This window comes from Sparus aurata, chromosome 12, assembly GCF_900880675.1.
Source record: "Sparus aurata chromosome 12, fSpaAur1.1, whole genome shotgun sequence".
Lineage (NCBI taxonomy): Eukaryota > Metazoa > Chordata > Actinopteri > Spariformes > Sparidae > Sparus > Sparus aurata.
This window is the reverse complement of record NC_044198.1, coordinates 26284473-26300367: the sequence shown is the minus strand read 5'-3', so window position 1 is coordinate 26300367 and position 15895 is coordinate 26284473. Positions and strand designations below refer to the sequence as shown.

At 44.7% G+C, this 15895-nt stretch overlaps 1 protein-coding gene across 4 annotated transcripts in view; it reads left to right on the top strand.

Annotated features, from left to right (window-relative positions):
* Positions 1 to 15895, top strand: part of ttc28 (tetratricopeptide repeat domain 28) — a 134507-nt gene that overhangs the window by 45915 nt on the left and 72697 nt on the right. The window contains exons 1-2 of one of the 4 annotated variants that reach the window (XM_030435988.1): positions 11349 to 11473; positions 11555 to 11893. The exons of 2 other annotated variants lie outside the window; for them this stretch is intronic. In XM_030435988.1, the coding sequence (XP_030291848.1) occupies positions 11867 to 11893 (27 nt within the window). In that variant the 5' untranslated portion in view covers positions 11349 to 11473; positions 11555 to 11866. Of the gene's footprint in view, positions 1 to 11348; positions 11474 to 11515; positions 11894 to 15895 lie in introns of those variants that run through there. One more of the 4 variants, XM_030435987.1, reaches the window with a different exon arrangement.

Sequence of the window (15895 nt, the reverse complement as noted above, 5' to 3'; positions counted from 1 at the left end):
CAGACAGGTTGAAAAGCAAGAGGCGAGGTTTAATTCAATAAAGCTGAAATCAACAGAAACAAAAATATGACAATAAAACAGGAAAGAGCAAAAAACGGAACAAACCAGGGAGGAACATGGACGGCAAAACAAGACAGGTGGGAAAACCACAAAGACAGGAATTGTAAACAACATACAAAAATAAAACAGGAAATACCAAAACCAAAAACCAAAAACCCAAACCGTTAAAAAAAAAAAACAAATCAGCAACTGAAGGTTTAAGGCAGCACAAGACATGGATATAAGATGTTTATTATAAAAAGCATCACCCTTGTTAACCTGACATCAGTCTCCATCCCCTAGTATCAGATTAGGTGTTACAAATCAGAAGTGGCCGCGATCAGCTCTGGCAAAAAAAAAAACGAAAAATTACCAGATCAAAAGTCGGGCAGGCAAAAGCTTCTGAAACATTCCCGCTATGAATGTTGTTGTCTTTATACATTCATGGTATGATGCCGTGTGGAGGGCGGAATAAAACCTGTAGCAGACACACATGTTTATTTTCAGTAATGTTCAAGTTTTTTCAGAGATGAGTTTTTTACAAATAAGTCAGTCGGGCTCTACTATTTTAAACAATGTTCATTGTGTGTCCTTCAAGGAATTATGATGGTAAAACAATTCCAAGGGGTCATTTAACTTAAAATAAACCTGCCTGAATAAACTCAGTCCACTGCTACAATTTTAAGGTGTATTATCTCATGACTTTAATTCAGCCTTAAAAAGACAATTGTAGTAGGTAGAGAATGAGGAAAACTGGATAAAATGGAATTGTAGAATTAGAAATGTCACAGTTATGATTAAGGTGTCCTGTAACAAAGTCTTTTTGGAGTAGAGGTGTACATAAGTGTGTCCGGCCCCTGTTGAAAATGTTCAAATATGTAACGAATAGCTAGCCTATGTCTGAGATGCAATGTTAGCATGTAGACGTCAGTCAATTAAGGATTTACCCCTCCGACTAGACTCAGTCACGTCACTTTAACTCAAACGTCTCGGTTTCTCTGTTGTGAAAGTGTGACTGGTGTTCCTAGTTTGCAGTGCTGTAGCGTTAGCATTGTTAAATGTATTAAGATGCTGTTAAAGTTGTTAATAATCCGTGATGATAATCTACGAACCAGCTGATGGAAAATTTACATCAGACCAGAGAGAGGCCCTGCGGTTTGGGTGTAGTCTCTTTGTTTCCTCATTCTGATGGTGTGTGGGAATAATTATACAACAGTTCAATCCGGTCTTGTAGATTTATTTACGTCCTCTTACAGACAAATGTGCAGTGACTCATCATGGTGTTCAGCCTAAACCTGTTCAGGTGCATACATGAATGATGGCCATGCCAAAGAGTATTAAATCAGAGTTTCTTCTCCTGGTCTTTGCTCCCACTCATTTGGTTCATCTTGCTCCCGTCTTAGACTTGAGCTCAACTTTGCATCTTACTTTCCTGTCTTGACAACATCATGTTCTGTGTTGCTGTCCTGTCTATCACACTCACTCACACACTCAACCCATTCTTCATCTCCATTCAGTGTGCTCAGGTGGGAGACTGGCATAGTGCCACATACAATACATTCATCCGAAGGAATCTAGATGGTAAAAAAAAATCCAAGGGGTCATGTAACTTAAAATAACCCTGCTTGAAGTGTATTGTGTGAAACATGATCAAACCTGCCTGAATAAACTCAGTCCACTACTACAATTTCAAGTAGGGGTGTGCCAAAATATCGATACCACGATATATCGCGATATTTCATCTTGAGGTACGTTATCGATACACTGGCGCCAAATATCGATATTTAAAAATGTTTAAAAAAAAAAGAAAAAAAGATGTGTCGTGGATGAAATTTCTTGCAATATATCGATTATCGCAGAATCGCTGTATCGTGATATTATTGTTATCATGGGCAAAATATTGTGATAGTATCTGAGGTATCTGGAGGACAACACATTCTGACCTACTTAGGTTAGATTCAATCATGACTGATCTACTTAATTTGGATTCAATCATGACTAATTGATTTACATTGTGTGAGTGAAGGTCCAGGGGTTGGCTTCCAACTGTGAGGGGCCAAAGGTAACGGACGATATAAGTTTGACCTGCATGCCAAATGGTGAGAGATGCTTAAGACAGTTTAACTCCTCTTGTAGTCTATTGGATAATTTACCAAAGTGACCAATTAGAAGTAGTGGGTGTGTACTGGAAAAGGGACTCCAAAGGCCCGTGCAGGAGGAGAAGAGGGGTGGTGGCACTTGGTAGCTCTCCTTAGATCAAAGGCTGATAGGAGTTCTGATTGGGCAGAGGGAGAAGCATTTTGGCATAGCTTCTTCCAGAGATTTGATAATATCAGAACGCGGCCACTTCTGATCCGGACGCAGGGCTCAAGATTCTGTTTCAATAAAGATTGCTCTATCATTCCACCAAGTCTTGTCTCCGCAGAATTCTTTTATCATCGAACTACACGCCGACTCATTGGAGGTGGAAAGCCCAGAAACTACATATCGTATCGCGAAGTACCTGGTGATACCAACCGTAATTTAAAGGTGTATTTACTCGTGAATTTAATGCAGCTATAAAAAAGACAATTGTAGTAGGGCGAGAAGGAAGATAACTGGATAAAGTAGTATTGTAGAATTAGAAATGTCACAGTTATGGTTAAGGTGTCCTGTAACTATGTCCTTTGGGAGGTGTACATAGGTGTGTTGGGGCAGGTGGTGCTCACATTGGGCCATCCCCCCTGTAAAAAATTAACAAATCACCTACTGTATATTTCAGCTCATCGTTATTATTATAACATCAAACATTTGGAGAACGGAGACTGGAAACACACACGAACTAAATCTGTGTCTCCCAGTCCAGCACACACACACACACACACACACACACACACACACACACTTTAAACCACTACATTCATCACTGCCAAGGTGTGTGTTGAGTAGCCATGTTGGCTGTGGAAAGTGCTCCATCAAATTGACTTTCCTGACATCTGGTGTGTGTGTATCTGTGTGTTTATCAGTGTAATGGTGTGTGTGTGTGTGTGTGTGTGGAGGCAGAGTGATGATGCCGGTCAGAAAGATGAATACGACTGATATTTGATAAAGAGATGCAGCTCGGCTCGTCTGACAAACACATCGTCCAGCCTCTGAAGGAAAAGGTCAAAGTTCGAAGGTCGAGGTCGACTTTATTAACTCGTCACAGAGAATCTGTCAGGCCAACTCCTCCTGCAGGATACGTACGTTATTGTGCTGCTGAATGAAAGACACATATGAGTTACACATAGTGTGGTTATATTCCTACAGAGAGTGTTAACGGCTGCAGCTTCAAACCGTGATGATATTTGCGCACCTCTGGCGTCTGCAGGTCTTCTGTGTTTCCTTTGTTTGCTGCTTGTTACAGGTTGTAAATATGCAGTTTACAGTTTTCATGAAAAAACAATGAGGCCGGCAGCAGCCATGAGCATAAACAAATCTCTCTCACACGCTCAAATAAAAAACAGCCGTTGCATTATTGATGGCGTCTGAAGGGGTTTTTGTGATTTAAGATCAGCCGAGGTTGTCTGAAAAAAAGAAAACAATGGGAAGGCGTCGGGTAGATAAACAACATGCGCTCGTCCATCTGATCGTTACAGATGTTGTGTTGTTGTGAATTCATGCAGGAGATTATAAGACATGTAAAAGTGAGAGAGGTTGAGATCTCTCTGAGCATCGCACAGATTTCTCCTCCTCGTCTCTGGACAGACTCTCCTCTCGGTGTTTGGCGAGGTGCTCTGGGTCGATCGCTGCTGTAAAAAAGACAGATTGTCGGTGTCTCGCTTTTTTTTGGCATTGAGCATCGAGCACCAGTTGTCAGCTGTGATATCACAAAGTGCTATTTGGTCCTCATTTGTTAACTACAGAACACGTCTCCGAGTCACACGCAGCTCTGAAAACATCCATGTTTTATCAGCGGGTGTGAACGAGGGTCAGGTTTCCGACTTTACGAGCTTCAATGGTTTGATTTTCTGCCAACCAGCTGAACCGGTGACGTCATCGTCTGTATTATGAGGTGGTTGAATATTATTTCTAGCATACATGATTCAAGTAATGTAGAACAAAGTCATCAAAGTTATAATATTGCCGTATTGCAGTGTATTGTGAAGTCTGGTGAAGTCTGTAGAAAGCCGCTTGTTGACCGGATGAAATGTGAGAAATGTGAGCTTTCAAGACTTGCAAACTTCCCTCGAACGCCTGCAAAGTCTGCAAATCTGCAAGTGCGTTGAAGTCCCGGCATTTGGATCGAGATTTACAAACATGGATGACTTGAGTGGTCGCTGCTGCCATCAGTTCTCCAGTTTTTGCTCAGCTGAAGTCTTATTTAAGTGCGACAGTGTGGTTTATCAACAAATGTCATAAAAATCATGAAAATACACAAATACGCTGGAGGAGTGGCTTTAATCTGTGGTTTGACTTGGAGAAACAGGCCGGACGTATCTCTCTCTGGGCACTTTATGCTAAGCTAACCCTCTCATGGTCTTCGCTTCATATTTACTGGAGATAAAAAAGCTTACTTTCGAAAATACTGAACTAATTCTCTCAGGGAATATCAGCCGTAAATATCTGACCATGTCCACATGTACAAAAATTATCTTTTTTCCCTCCATCTTTCTTGACATCGTTTCAAGAATATTTGTGCCCAAATGGATCCATTGAAAACAACTCAACATGCTGTAGTTCATATTCCAGGCCTATAGGTGGCACTTGAAATTCACCAAAAACAGAGAAGAAGAGATGGAGCATACACATAAAGCTTGTGTGCTGTATACAAACAGACAGCAGAAGGAGAAACCGATCACATGAAAATGGCGAGTCAGTTGTCCATAATCCTTTTTCGCTCAGCGTAGTGGCAGAGGAGCAAAATATTTTGCCCTGATAGGCTGAATATCTTCTGCAGCACCAACACAAGCATGTAGTCCGCCATTGTTGTTGTTGTTGTTGTTGTTGTTATGAGTCATCACGGGGTTAAGAGGTCAAAGGTCAGAGGTCAAGCGGTGGGGCGATGGCGTCATCGATACGCAAAGTACGCGGATTCGCCGTCCACACGAAAACGAAAGGGCGGCGTTTTCGAATCTTTCCACCCTGAGACCAAATTTTTAAAAAGTACATTTACAGGATCCATATGGATGATCGGCCAAAAAGATGCAAATCATGTGTGTTTACACACAAAAGTGTTTCCATGTGGACCAGCCGCAGCCACACCGGTGTTAGCGGCTGTAGTAGCAGCGGTGTAACCTCCCTCAGAGTCGGTTCTCCGGCAGCAGGAGCGTGTCGTGCTCTTTGAAACTGCGCTTGTTGAACACAGACATGAAGGTTTTCTGTATTCTGCAGCCGTCAGTCAGTCTTTGATGTGCACATCATCACAGCGGGGTGCCGCAGCTCTCCCTGAAGGCTTCCACCTCACACAAGGGACCCGAGTCTAACAACTTCACTCAGCCAACACATTTACATACAGGATCTCACCTTTTGTTTAAAAACCCGTGACAAAATATTTTATTCAGTCGTATATTTACATACTTATGTGCTTTTTGTTTTGATGCCGGGTGTTATTATGTGTGTGTGTTGCAGATGACAGTCAGTCTTGCTGTCTGAGAGAAAGTGGGTGCGAAGGAACACAATAAAATAAAATCTGTTTCTTTTTCTCACAGCCTGTTTCATAAACACATACACAGAAACACACACAGCTGCCTGTCACACCTCGTATTGATCATCAGATCTCAGGGTGACGCGCTCGCCTGCTGCCAGAGACAGTGAAGTCATATTTTCTCCCCGAGTCGCTCTGTTACAAATGTGTGAGCGCTGACACGACACTGTACTCTTATTAAAGATGATGTAACTTCTGGGAGAGAGTCAGAGTGAGGGAGGCAGTCAGCGAGTGAGACTGAACATCGAAAATCCTCACCAACATTTCTGGTTGTTTAGCGGTTCGTTCCCCAAACAGCCACATTACTTTACTGTACATTAGCCGCAAGCTAACGAGCCTGCAGAGGATAATCTCTGAGCTCGCCTCCTGTCGGTTAACGTCTCCGGATCGGAGCAGAATCTGTGAACAAAGATGCCAAATAAGAAGAATATAAGAACATTTATTATTGTTTTAAATGCATGAAAGTTACCCAGCAGAACCTCGGAGCTCTCTACAACTTATTAATGTCTTTTCCTTCATCTGCACCGTCCCAAAGTTCATATCAGCCCATCAGAGTAGAGCTGAGCTGTTCCTCTATCTCTGGTTTTTCCCAAGACGAATCAACAAGAGTCTCCGGCCTCATTAGCTGCTCTCTGAGGCTGCACTCGGGCTCAGCGGTGCTTTGAGCTAAATACTAACATCAATAAGCTAACGCGCTCAGAATGGCAATTTAAAGGTGATCATTTTTAGCAAACTAACATTAAGCAATTAGCACTAAACCTGACGTGCAGCTGCTGCTGGGGGAATGAGTTCTGAAGGAGCTGGTCCACAAAATCTGACCCGATGGTGCCACCAGGCTGAATCTTAAAAGGTCCCATAGTGTGGAAAGAGACATTTCAATGTGTTTTCTGATTATAAAGCAGCTTTTACTGCTCTATAAATACTGTTAAAGTATCAAAACATTCAATATATTAATAAATCCACACAGCCAGCGTTCACAAACTGTGAAACACGCCATCAGGACTTCTGTAAGGTTCTGGATCCCAACATGGCCGTGATTAGAAAACACCAAGAGTGATGAACGGTGGAAACTAGATGGGTGGTGCCTGCTCAGGCCTGTGAGAGCTGACCAATCAGAAGAGAGTAGGGCTTTTCGGGAGGGGGGTTTGTTAAAGAGACAGGAGGTAATAAACACCAACATCGTGATGGAGGTTATGAGACAGAATAAAGTTGTTTTACCACAAAGCATCCAAACTTTAACCAAGTAGTTTTGTGAGCCTAAACCAAACCAAAGCACAACCGCTTTAAATGTTAATAACAGTCCAAAAGTAATACTGTATGTTTGTCAGTAAGCTTTATTTTGAAAGTCTACCCGGATGTTGCATAATTCTAATTACGTCCGGAACTGCTGGTGGTAGGTCAAGTGTTACACTTTGAAGCTTCAGGCTGCAGCTGCCGAACTTGACGAGTTGGCAGAGAGAACGTGTTGACGATAAGTTTGTCTTGATCCACCCAGTAGATGTTTTGGATCCATCCTCTGAGGACCATGATTGTATCTTCTGGATTAAACGGAAACTACAAATGTCAGTCTCATGGCACTCGTGGAAAAGTCTTCAGATTCATCCTGCGGGAACGTTGAACGTCGTTGCAAAATTTCATGTCAGTTAATCAAACAGCAGTTGAACCATTTCATGTGGAGACATAAAGTCTCTGGACCTCCTGACGGACAGACGTCCTCGTCCTTAGAGACAATAAATATCAAAGTCTCCATCCAGACTTTGATTTTTATTTTAAGTCCACACAAGATGCTGAACTGCTGAAGTTTCTAATGTTAGCAGAGTCTTTTTACAGAGACACATCAACACCATCAGAACTGCTTGAAGGGATGTGGATGTTTAAGCTAACAGATGCAGATGTGAAGATCTGTGGAGAATATAAATGCACACTTTTCTTCGTCAGTTGAACTTTTCTCACACACCTGGTGAGAGAAAAGCTCAGTATTAAGCTTTCATGAGCAGCCAGCAGAGCAACAGTTGTGAGGTGGGTGTGAAGAGGAGGGACAACTTCTGTCACCTTATCCCCTCTCTCGCTTACACCAGCATTACATCACCTCAGCCTGCCTTGATCTCCGCGGCGTGTTGTGTTCCCCGACACGAGCACATCGTACAGCTGGTGTCTCGTTTGTTTTGGAACATGTGCTCAATTAAGAGCTTAACCTCCGTTACACAAGACGAACTCCGGTGGTCTGCAGAGAGAGCTGGAGCCGTGATCTCACCGGTCACGAACCAAGAAGAGCAGCAGAAGTCCAATCATCTTAGCAACCGACGCTATCATGCTATCACATGTTTTGTTTTTAGCAAATGTGCACAGAACGGATGAAACAGCATATTATCTGCTCCGGTGTGAGATCCAAACGTTAGCATGGCTGGCTGACCTGGCTAACTACAGTAGCAACCTAGCATTACATCCAAACCCATTAAGGATATTTAGCTAACATAGCTAATAGCTAAAACGTCACTATTTTACAGGCTATATTAGGGGAAAAAAAGCCCAGTTCAGGACTTAAACAAGCAGTTTTGGAGAGCTCGTCCCTCGTCCGATTGTAGATCAGGGAGTTTGACAGGTATTTATTGATACGGAGGAGACTCGCAGTGAGAAGTCAGGTAGTTGTTGAAATGCTCAGGCTCGAGCTGGAAGCGTCGTCGGATTTGAGGCAGAGGTAACTCAGGGGTGAGTGGCAACGGGAACAAGAGGTGCTGGAGGCTGGGCGACAGGCTGATGGAGGAGGAAGTCCAGAGAAAGGCAACGTTGGATCTCTCGGCAAAAACACTGTTCTGACAAAAACTGTCTCTGATCACTGAAGATGTGCTGCAGGTGTGTGTGGACGTCAACAGCTCACATCCTGTGCACCTCTGTAACACAACAACACGAGAAAACAGCCACAAAACACCACAACAACGTCCGAATACGACACCTGCTTTTATTTACTTGTGTGTGAAATGTAAGACTCGAAATTCAATATTAAATCTGCTACTGTACCCATCAAGCTTGACACTCATGATGTTCATATTTACACACCACATTTTTTTTTCCCTCCAGTGACAGTAAACAACAGCTGATGTCGGTTCGCAGCGACATCATCACAGCTGATGGCCACGCCGAGGCGTCACGCAGAGCTCGATGTGCTGATTCTCCTCTAAAACTAATTTGCCCTCGGTTGTTTATTCCTGATTAGTTTGTTCTTTAAATGACTGACAGTCACACACAGCCAGCCGCCTCACTGTGTGTGTGTGTGTGTGTGTGTGTGTGTGTGTGTGTGTGCGCTCCTATTATTGGAAATGGGGTTAGTGATCTTCATCCTTCACTACAATTTACCCTCACTGTCACTCTGTGAAGTTCATTTCTGTTATTGATTTGCGGAGGCCATTACAATCACACACTAACACACTCTCCCATCCAGATCCAGCAGCTGTTTTGCTTTAACCCTGTAACGACACGCAGCCTTGAATTTGACCTTTTGTCTCACTTTAAGAGGCCTGATGGGGTTTTAAACAAACAGTAGTGATGAAGATGATGAAGATGAAGACACGAGAAAATCAATCGCTGGTTTGTTTACAAGAATAGTTTTGGAAAAAATGCGTATCACTCATTTCTTGCTGAGAGTTAGATGAAAAATAGATACCGATGTGATGTGTGGAGAGTAAAGTAAAGCTAGAGCCGGAGGAGGGCTAGCTTAGCATAGCTTAGCTTAGTTTAGCTTAGCTTAGCACAAATTGCCTCAAGAGAAATACCTCCAACCTGTAGCTCTCAGTAAAATCTAAATCTGTTTGTTTTCACACTTCTGCTTAAACAAACAGAAGATTGATGCCACTCTCCCGTCAGTTAGCCTAGCTTAGCATAAACAATTGAAACAAGGGGAAACAGCTAGCCTGACGCTGTACTGTGACCACCAGCATCTCTGAGGTGGAGCTAACCTAACCGATTATCCTTCACACACACGAAGAGTATCTTAACATACGTTTACTCTGATATGTTTGTTTTCCGTTAGGCAGTCTTTGCTAAGCTAAGCTAAGCTAAGCTAACTGTCTTCCAGCTGTCCATTACACTTACTCTTGAAGGGGGTTTTAATCTCAAGCAAGCTCCCAAAAATGCTGAGCTGTTCCTGTCAGACCTTGCAGGTGTCAGTTCAGCAGAAACACTCTCAGGTGATGTCAGTTCATTATCAGGAGCCTCCACCTCACCTGTTACCTGTCAGCTGACACCTGAACGTCCTTGCTCCACTTTGCTGCTCCTCCGTCCGTCCCTCCTGCGCACATATAGATGCACACATGCGATCTTGAATCAGCGACAGAGTAATGAGTGTTTGTCGTTGTGTTTTCAGAGGAAACCCTCCACACGTGTTCAGGTATCTTCGCAGCAGAGAGCTGGCTGTGAGTGTAACAAAGCTTCAGACGAGCCAATTATGTGACACCTGTTTGCTCCTGTGTTGATTCCCTCAGTGTGTCTGCAGGCACATCTCTGATCCTCTCTGCAGGCCGCCGGCTGTTAGCGCTGCCCTCGCTCTTTGTTTAAAGGATCCTGAAGGCTTTCTCAGAGTCGCTGCCCTCTCAAACCCTCCGGTAACGTTCCCCTCGGCTCCGGTTTCAGACCCTCCACCCTCAGTGCACAGATGCACAGGGAGGTGTTGGGTTCTCGGCTCTTGTTGTTGTACCGTTGAACCTCTGGGATGTGACCTGCAGTCTGCTGGGTTAAAAGCATGAAACAAACATCATAATATCGTATTTAATGTTGCTTCAAACAAACTGAAACACGATGAAAAGGGTCTAAAATCTGCAGATATGACACCAACATACCTGCACCTCTGCTGGAGGACGTGGAGGCTGTTTGTCCGCCTGAATCGTGGTTTTAATATGTTTGAATTAATGATGCAGCTCCGCGTGGCTTTAAGCAAAATGTACTTAAAGTTAGACTCCTCCCACATTTCAGAATAATGTTTTGTGGTACACTGTGGTCTGATGCTTATAGATTCATAGCTGTAGGAGGTAATGAAGAGGGGGAGAGGGAGGGGGAGTTAAAGAGACAGAGAGGGAGGGAGAAAGGGAGAGAGAGCAGCAGAAGTAGAGAGAGGGAGGGAGAGATAAATGGGGGAGACGGAGAGAGGGGGGAGAGAGGGGGAGAGACAGAGAGGGAGGGAGAAAGGGAGGGGGGAGACAGAGAGAGAGATAGACAGAGTGAGAGAAGTAGAGAGAGGCAGGAGGAGATAACTGGGTGAGACAGAGAGAGGTAAAGAGAGAGGGAGAGAAAGGTAAAGGGGGGGAGGGGGAGAGAGAGCAGCAGAAGTAGAGAGAGGGAGGGAGAGATAAATGGGGGAGAGGGAGAGAGAGGGGTAGAAGGATAGGGGTGAGACAGAGAGGGAGAGAGAGAGATAGAAGTAGAAAGAGGGAGGGAGCGATAAATGGTCGAGACAGAGAGAGGGGGGAGAGAGATGGGGGGGAGACAGAGAGGTGGAGTTAAATGGGGGAGAGAGAGAGAGGTAAAGAGGTGGGGGGGACAGAATGAGATAAGTAGAGAGAGGGAGGGAGAGAGGAGGGAGAGAGAGAGAGATAGAAAGAGGTAGAGTTAAATGGGGGAGACAGAGAGAGGGAGAGAGTAAGAGAAAGAGGGGAGAGAGAGAAAGAGAGAGAGGGAGGGGAGAGAGAGCAGCAGAAGTAGAGCATCAGTGTAGTGTTTCCTCTCGGCTCGGTCGGTTCAGTCCGCGGAGCCTCCGGAGGGTAGAGGCTGCTGGTGGAGGTGCAGAGGCTGCTGGTGGAGGTGCAGAGGCTGCTGGTGGAGGTGCAGAGGCTGCTGAAGCCGGTGGAGGTGCTGGTGGAGGTGCAGAGGCTGCTGAAGCCGGTGGAGGTGCAGAGGTTGGTGGAGGTGCAGAGGTTGGAGGAGGTGCAGAGGCTGAAGGTGGAGCGGACGGACGATGCTCCTCCTGGCTGACCGTGCAGCCTCACCGTGCAGCCCGGCGCTCCGGTGTCTCTAACGGGATTATAACTCAGTGACTCTCCGCTCTGCTCCGCTCCGAGCCGGAGGAGGAGGAGGAGGAGGAGGAGGAGCAGCAGCTCTCGGGCGGCTGTGAGATGCTCCTGCCGCCGCTCATCGCTCCTCTCCGGCTGCTGTGACACATTCTGCCCGTCAAATATGATGAAATGGCAGCCGAGGAAGAAGGTGAGTGTTCCGGGTCCGAAGTTGTGTTGGAATGTGTCGGGTGTCTGAGCGGCTCCGTCCGGATCAACAGGGCTGTTTAAACTGTCACGGACACTTTATTATTCCGGATAATCCGTTAATAGCTCCGTTAATTCACACAGACACTGCAGCTCCGTGTCAGTGTGGATTATTGGAGGATTAAACAGGAGATGAAATATTATATAAAGCTGAATAAAGTCGGTTTGAGCTGCTGTGACAGTTTAAATACCAGGAAGTCTCTTTTTAAAGTGTAAAGAAATAAAACCTGTCTGTTAGTTTGTCATCAGATCTGAATCAGCTGCTGAACTCATCGATCAGGTGTCAGTATTGATCTCTGATGGGAGGGAGTTTAACTTGTTTAAGAGGTTCTGTGCTGAGTTTTATTTCTAACCTCGCTGCAGGTGTTGAGCTGCAGGTGTTGGAGTTAATATTTCTCTGTGCTTCGGTCCAGATGTGTTGGCGTGTGGCAGATGTTCTGTACAGATGTTCATGATCCTCAGAGGATGAATCACGGCCTCGTGATCCTCTGACTTTTTTCCTTTTAGCGCCATCGTAAAACGTCTTAAAGTCTCCATGAAACAGCTTCAGTCGCCCGGAGCTACTGGCAGCGTCATAACATAAAGAAAGATTCTATTGGACGATGATTAAGACACGCCCCTGAGTGCAGGATGAGTCATCAACATTTAGATTTTTATTTTTGTCCCCCAGAGGATGAATCGTAATAATTTTAGTGATCCTTCCATCAGCTTCAGGTGTGCTTTGTGCTTTTACATTAGCATGTTAGCATTTTTGTCATTAGCATGTTAGCGTCGGTGGTGGAGGAAGCGTTCATATCCTAGTAAAAGCTTACAAATAGTAAATATACTCGATTGGGAGTAAAAGTCCTTAATTGAAAGCATTCAAGGCGCATAAAACACTCATTAGGAAGAAAAACAGCTTCTGTGTTTGGATTATTAATCAAAGTGAAACTCCTTGTCAGTTTTCTTAATTAATTCTTTGTTTGTTGTTAATTTGAGCCTGTTTGTAAAATATAAATGAAGCGTGTTGTTATTATTTCTCGTCTTACTCGGCACACTTACATTAGCGTTTCGCTCAAAGCGTCCGGCTGCTCTCGCCGTGGAGGAAAAAAACATGTCGCTGATATTTTAAAGCCTCCTCCTCCGTGTTTGGAGTGGGAAGTGTGAACTGGGATTTGACGCCGAACCAAATTTGTGTTCTGGCTCAGAGATCACAGGGAGCGACGCAGCTCCTCCTCTGGAATGAAGAGCGTGAGTTCTGATCCTGAAGTGTTGGATGGAGCCGTGATGGTGGGAGACCTCCCCCCTGATCCAGACCGTCAGCTGTTAGACTGCTGACGGCGACGACTGTGTTTGATGTTTGGGTCGTGCTGGTTCTGGATAACGTACCTGACCTGGTTAACATGAGGTGTGCGTGGGACGATGACATCACTGAGGGGGTTGTCTTGCCTCACACAGTCAGAACTTTGTTGATTTCTAATAAACTGTTTGCAGGAGTTCTGCTTCTCTCACTCAGATTTATTCAACGCTTTCAAACAGTTTAGTCTTTTCAGAAACAGCTGTGTGGTTTCTCTCCGTGCTGACGTGACGTCTCGCTTTCTGGTTTCACTGGTAACGGCCTCGGGATCCTCGCAGGGTGACGAAAGCCTCTGAAAGAGTCTCGGCGGGCCGCTTTCAGCCTGCTGCAGATCTACTGTACCGTCGGCCTCCCAGAGGCTTCTTTAAAAAAATCTGTGGACTACTTCCTTTCAGCACTTCTTGCGAGGATGAATATTTATACGAGCTCGCGTCTGAAGCATCGGGGTGCTTTTATTTTGAAGCTTTTGTCTCGGAGCTCTTATTTTTCCCGGAGTGAAGGAGGGCAGAGCTGCTATGTTTCACTGCGAGTCCAACTGTTATTTAATGATGTAAGATGCCATAAAATCAATATTCCCTTTCTGCTCTGTGCCATGTTGCACAAAGAGAACCACACACACACACACACACACATAAGTAAGTACACACTGGTGCTGGTGCTGGTGTGAGCTGTTGCTTCTGGGTCATCTTATCTGAAGAATGAAATTAAATTCAATTAAAATCAGGACTGGAGGACGGAGAGAACGACGGGCGCGCAGAGAGAAGTTCTGGTGCGACAGTGAAGTCAGAGAAACTGTCCAAACTGTTTTTTTCCGGGACAAATTACATTTTGATGCTTTGGCTGCATTTTTTTTCCTTCTTCTGAACACTTTCATGTCAGTAAAGCTTGTTAAATTGAACCGGATGTGAATAATCAGCGGTGACGTGCGCTCAGAGACGCTGTCCCGTCCTTCCTCCTTCATCCACTCTGACCCGGAACTGAAACCCGCCAGAATCAGGTTCCTGCAGGACGATGACTCGGGTCGTTCTGGTGAGGTGGTTTCAAACGGTTAGATGGCCTCGATTAGATTTTCAGACGCTCCGGAGTTTCATCTCTAATGAGCAGACGTGTTTAATGTTTGCTCACGTTTGTCCTCATTAGCACCTGATTTATGGATGTTTATCCCTCCTTGACCCACATCGTCTTCATCCAACACGGACGTCACCGTGAATGTTATGTATGTAGGTGCTTAAAACAAAACTTTGTAAGTTCATTGGCCTTGAAAGGTTCCTCTTGTGCAGGATTAATTGGAGGAAATGGAAAGTTATTTTAATAATTCTGTTTTCAGACTGCGTTGTGTTTTTGTTACCTGAGAGTGAGACTTTATATCCACAGAGGGGAGCAGGAGCAGAACCTGGACCGTAGAGTCCGCTACGTATGTACAGTGGCCCAGAACAGACCTGGACCTGGAGAGGGTTTTTGGTTGCACATCCAGGTTCTGCTAAATCAGGCTGTTCTCATCAGAAAAACAATCGTAGAGGTCAAACGTGATGCAGCCTCTGGTGGCCGTAGATTTCATAACAGCAGCGAAGGAGGAAGTCAGGCGAAGAGGGACAAAGAGTCGGTCAAGGACGGATGATCGGGTCAGAACAAACTCTGGTCTTTCACCAAGAAGCCCACTGTTACCTTTGGGAGGTACATTTGCCACATAAGTTACATAATTAACAGACATTTTTAGCCGAACCAAGAAGTGTTTATAGGCTGAACCAGTCGCCAGTACGCTACAGCGCTCAGGAGATGCTAACAATCAGCCTGTTCTGTTGTTTAGATCTGAGGATGTGATGCACTAAATCCTACATACTGGACCTTTAAATATATGTAGCGTCGAAAGGGTTTCCCTCAACTCAAAACATATTTGTCAGAGTCAGTTAGAGGTGTATAAACAAAACGTCCTGGAGAAACGAGCGGCTGAGGAATCTGTGTGTTGTTGTAGAATATCAATAATATACTGCTGTACAATAATGTATTATTGTGTGTGTGTGTGTGTGTGTGTGTGTGTGTGTGTGTTTACACTCGGAGCAGAAGTGTATTAAATATTAGCTTCATGAGTTCATTGTTGACAGTCGGTGTTTCTCCCCTGAAACGATGAGAGCACGCTGGTTTCAGGGAGTCAGGAGCAGCTCGACTCACTTCTCTCTTTCTTTCAGTGTATAAAATGAGAAGTTTCTCTCTCTCTCTGTCTCTCTCTGTCTCTCTCTCTGTCTCTCTGAGGCATTTCTATTTGCCCTGCAGGAGTTCATGAAACATTTCTTATTCTCCTCGGCTCGGTCGGATTGGGCGCTGCACTCAGTGTAATGTGTTTACTTACAATGCAGCTAAGCCTCTTAAAGCTACACTCCTGCCTCTGATTTAAGTCTTAGCCCTGCAACTAAAACCCCCTTCTTTTTTTTTCTTTTTTTTTTTGCACGAGGGCTCAGTCACACTTGTTGTTTGACTGTGTCCACCGAATAATCGCCACATTCTTCTCTCTGCTGTATAATCCAGAGGAGAGAGAACTAAATATACATGATGTTTGACTCCATTTCTCACCTCATATACTGGATAATGTGTCATTGTCTGGAATATACTGCT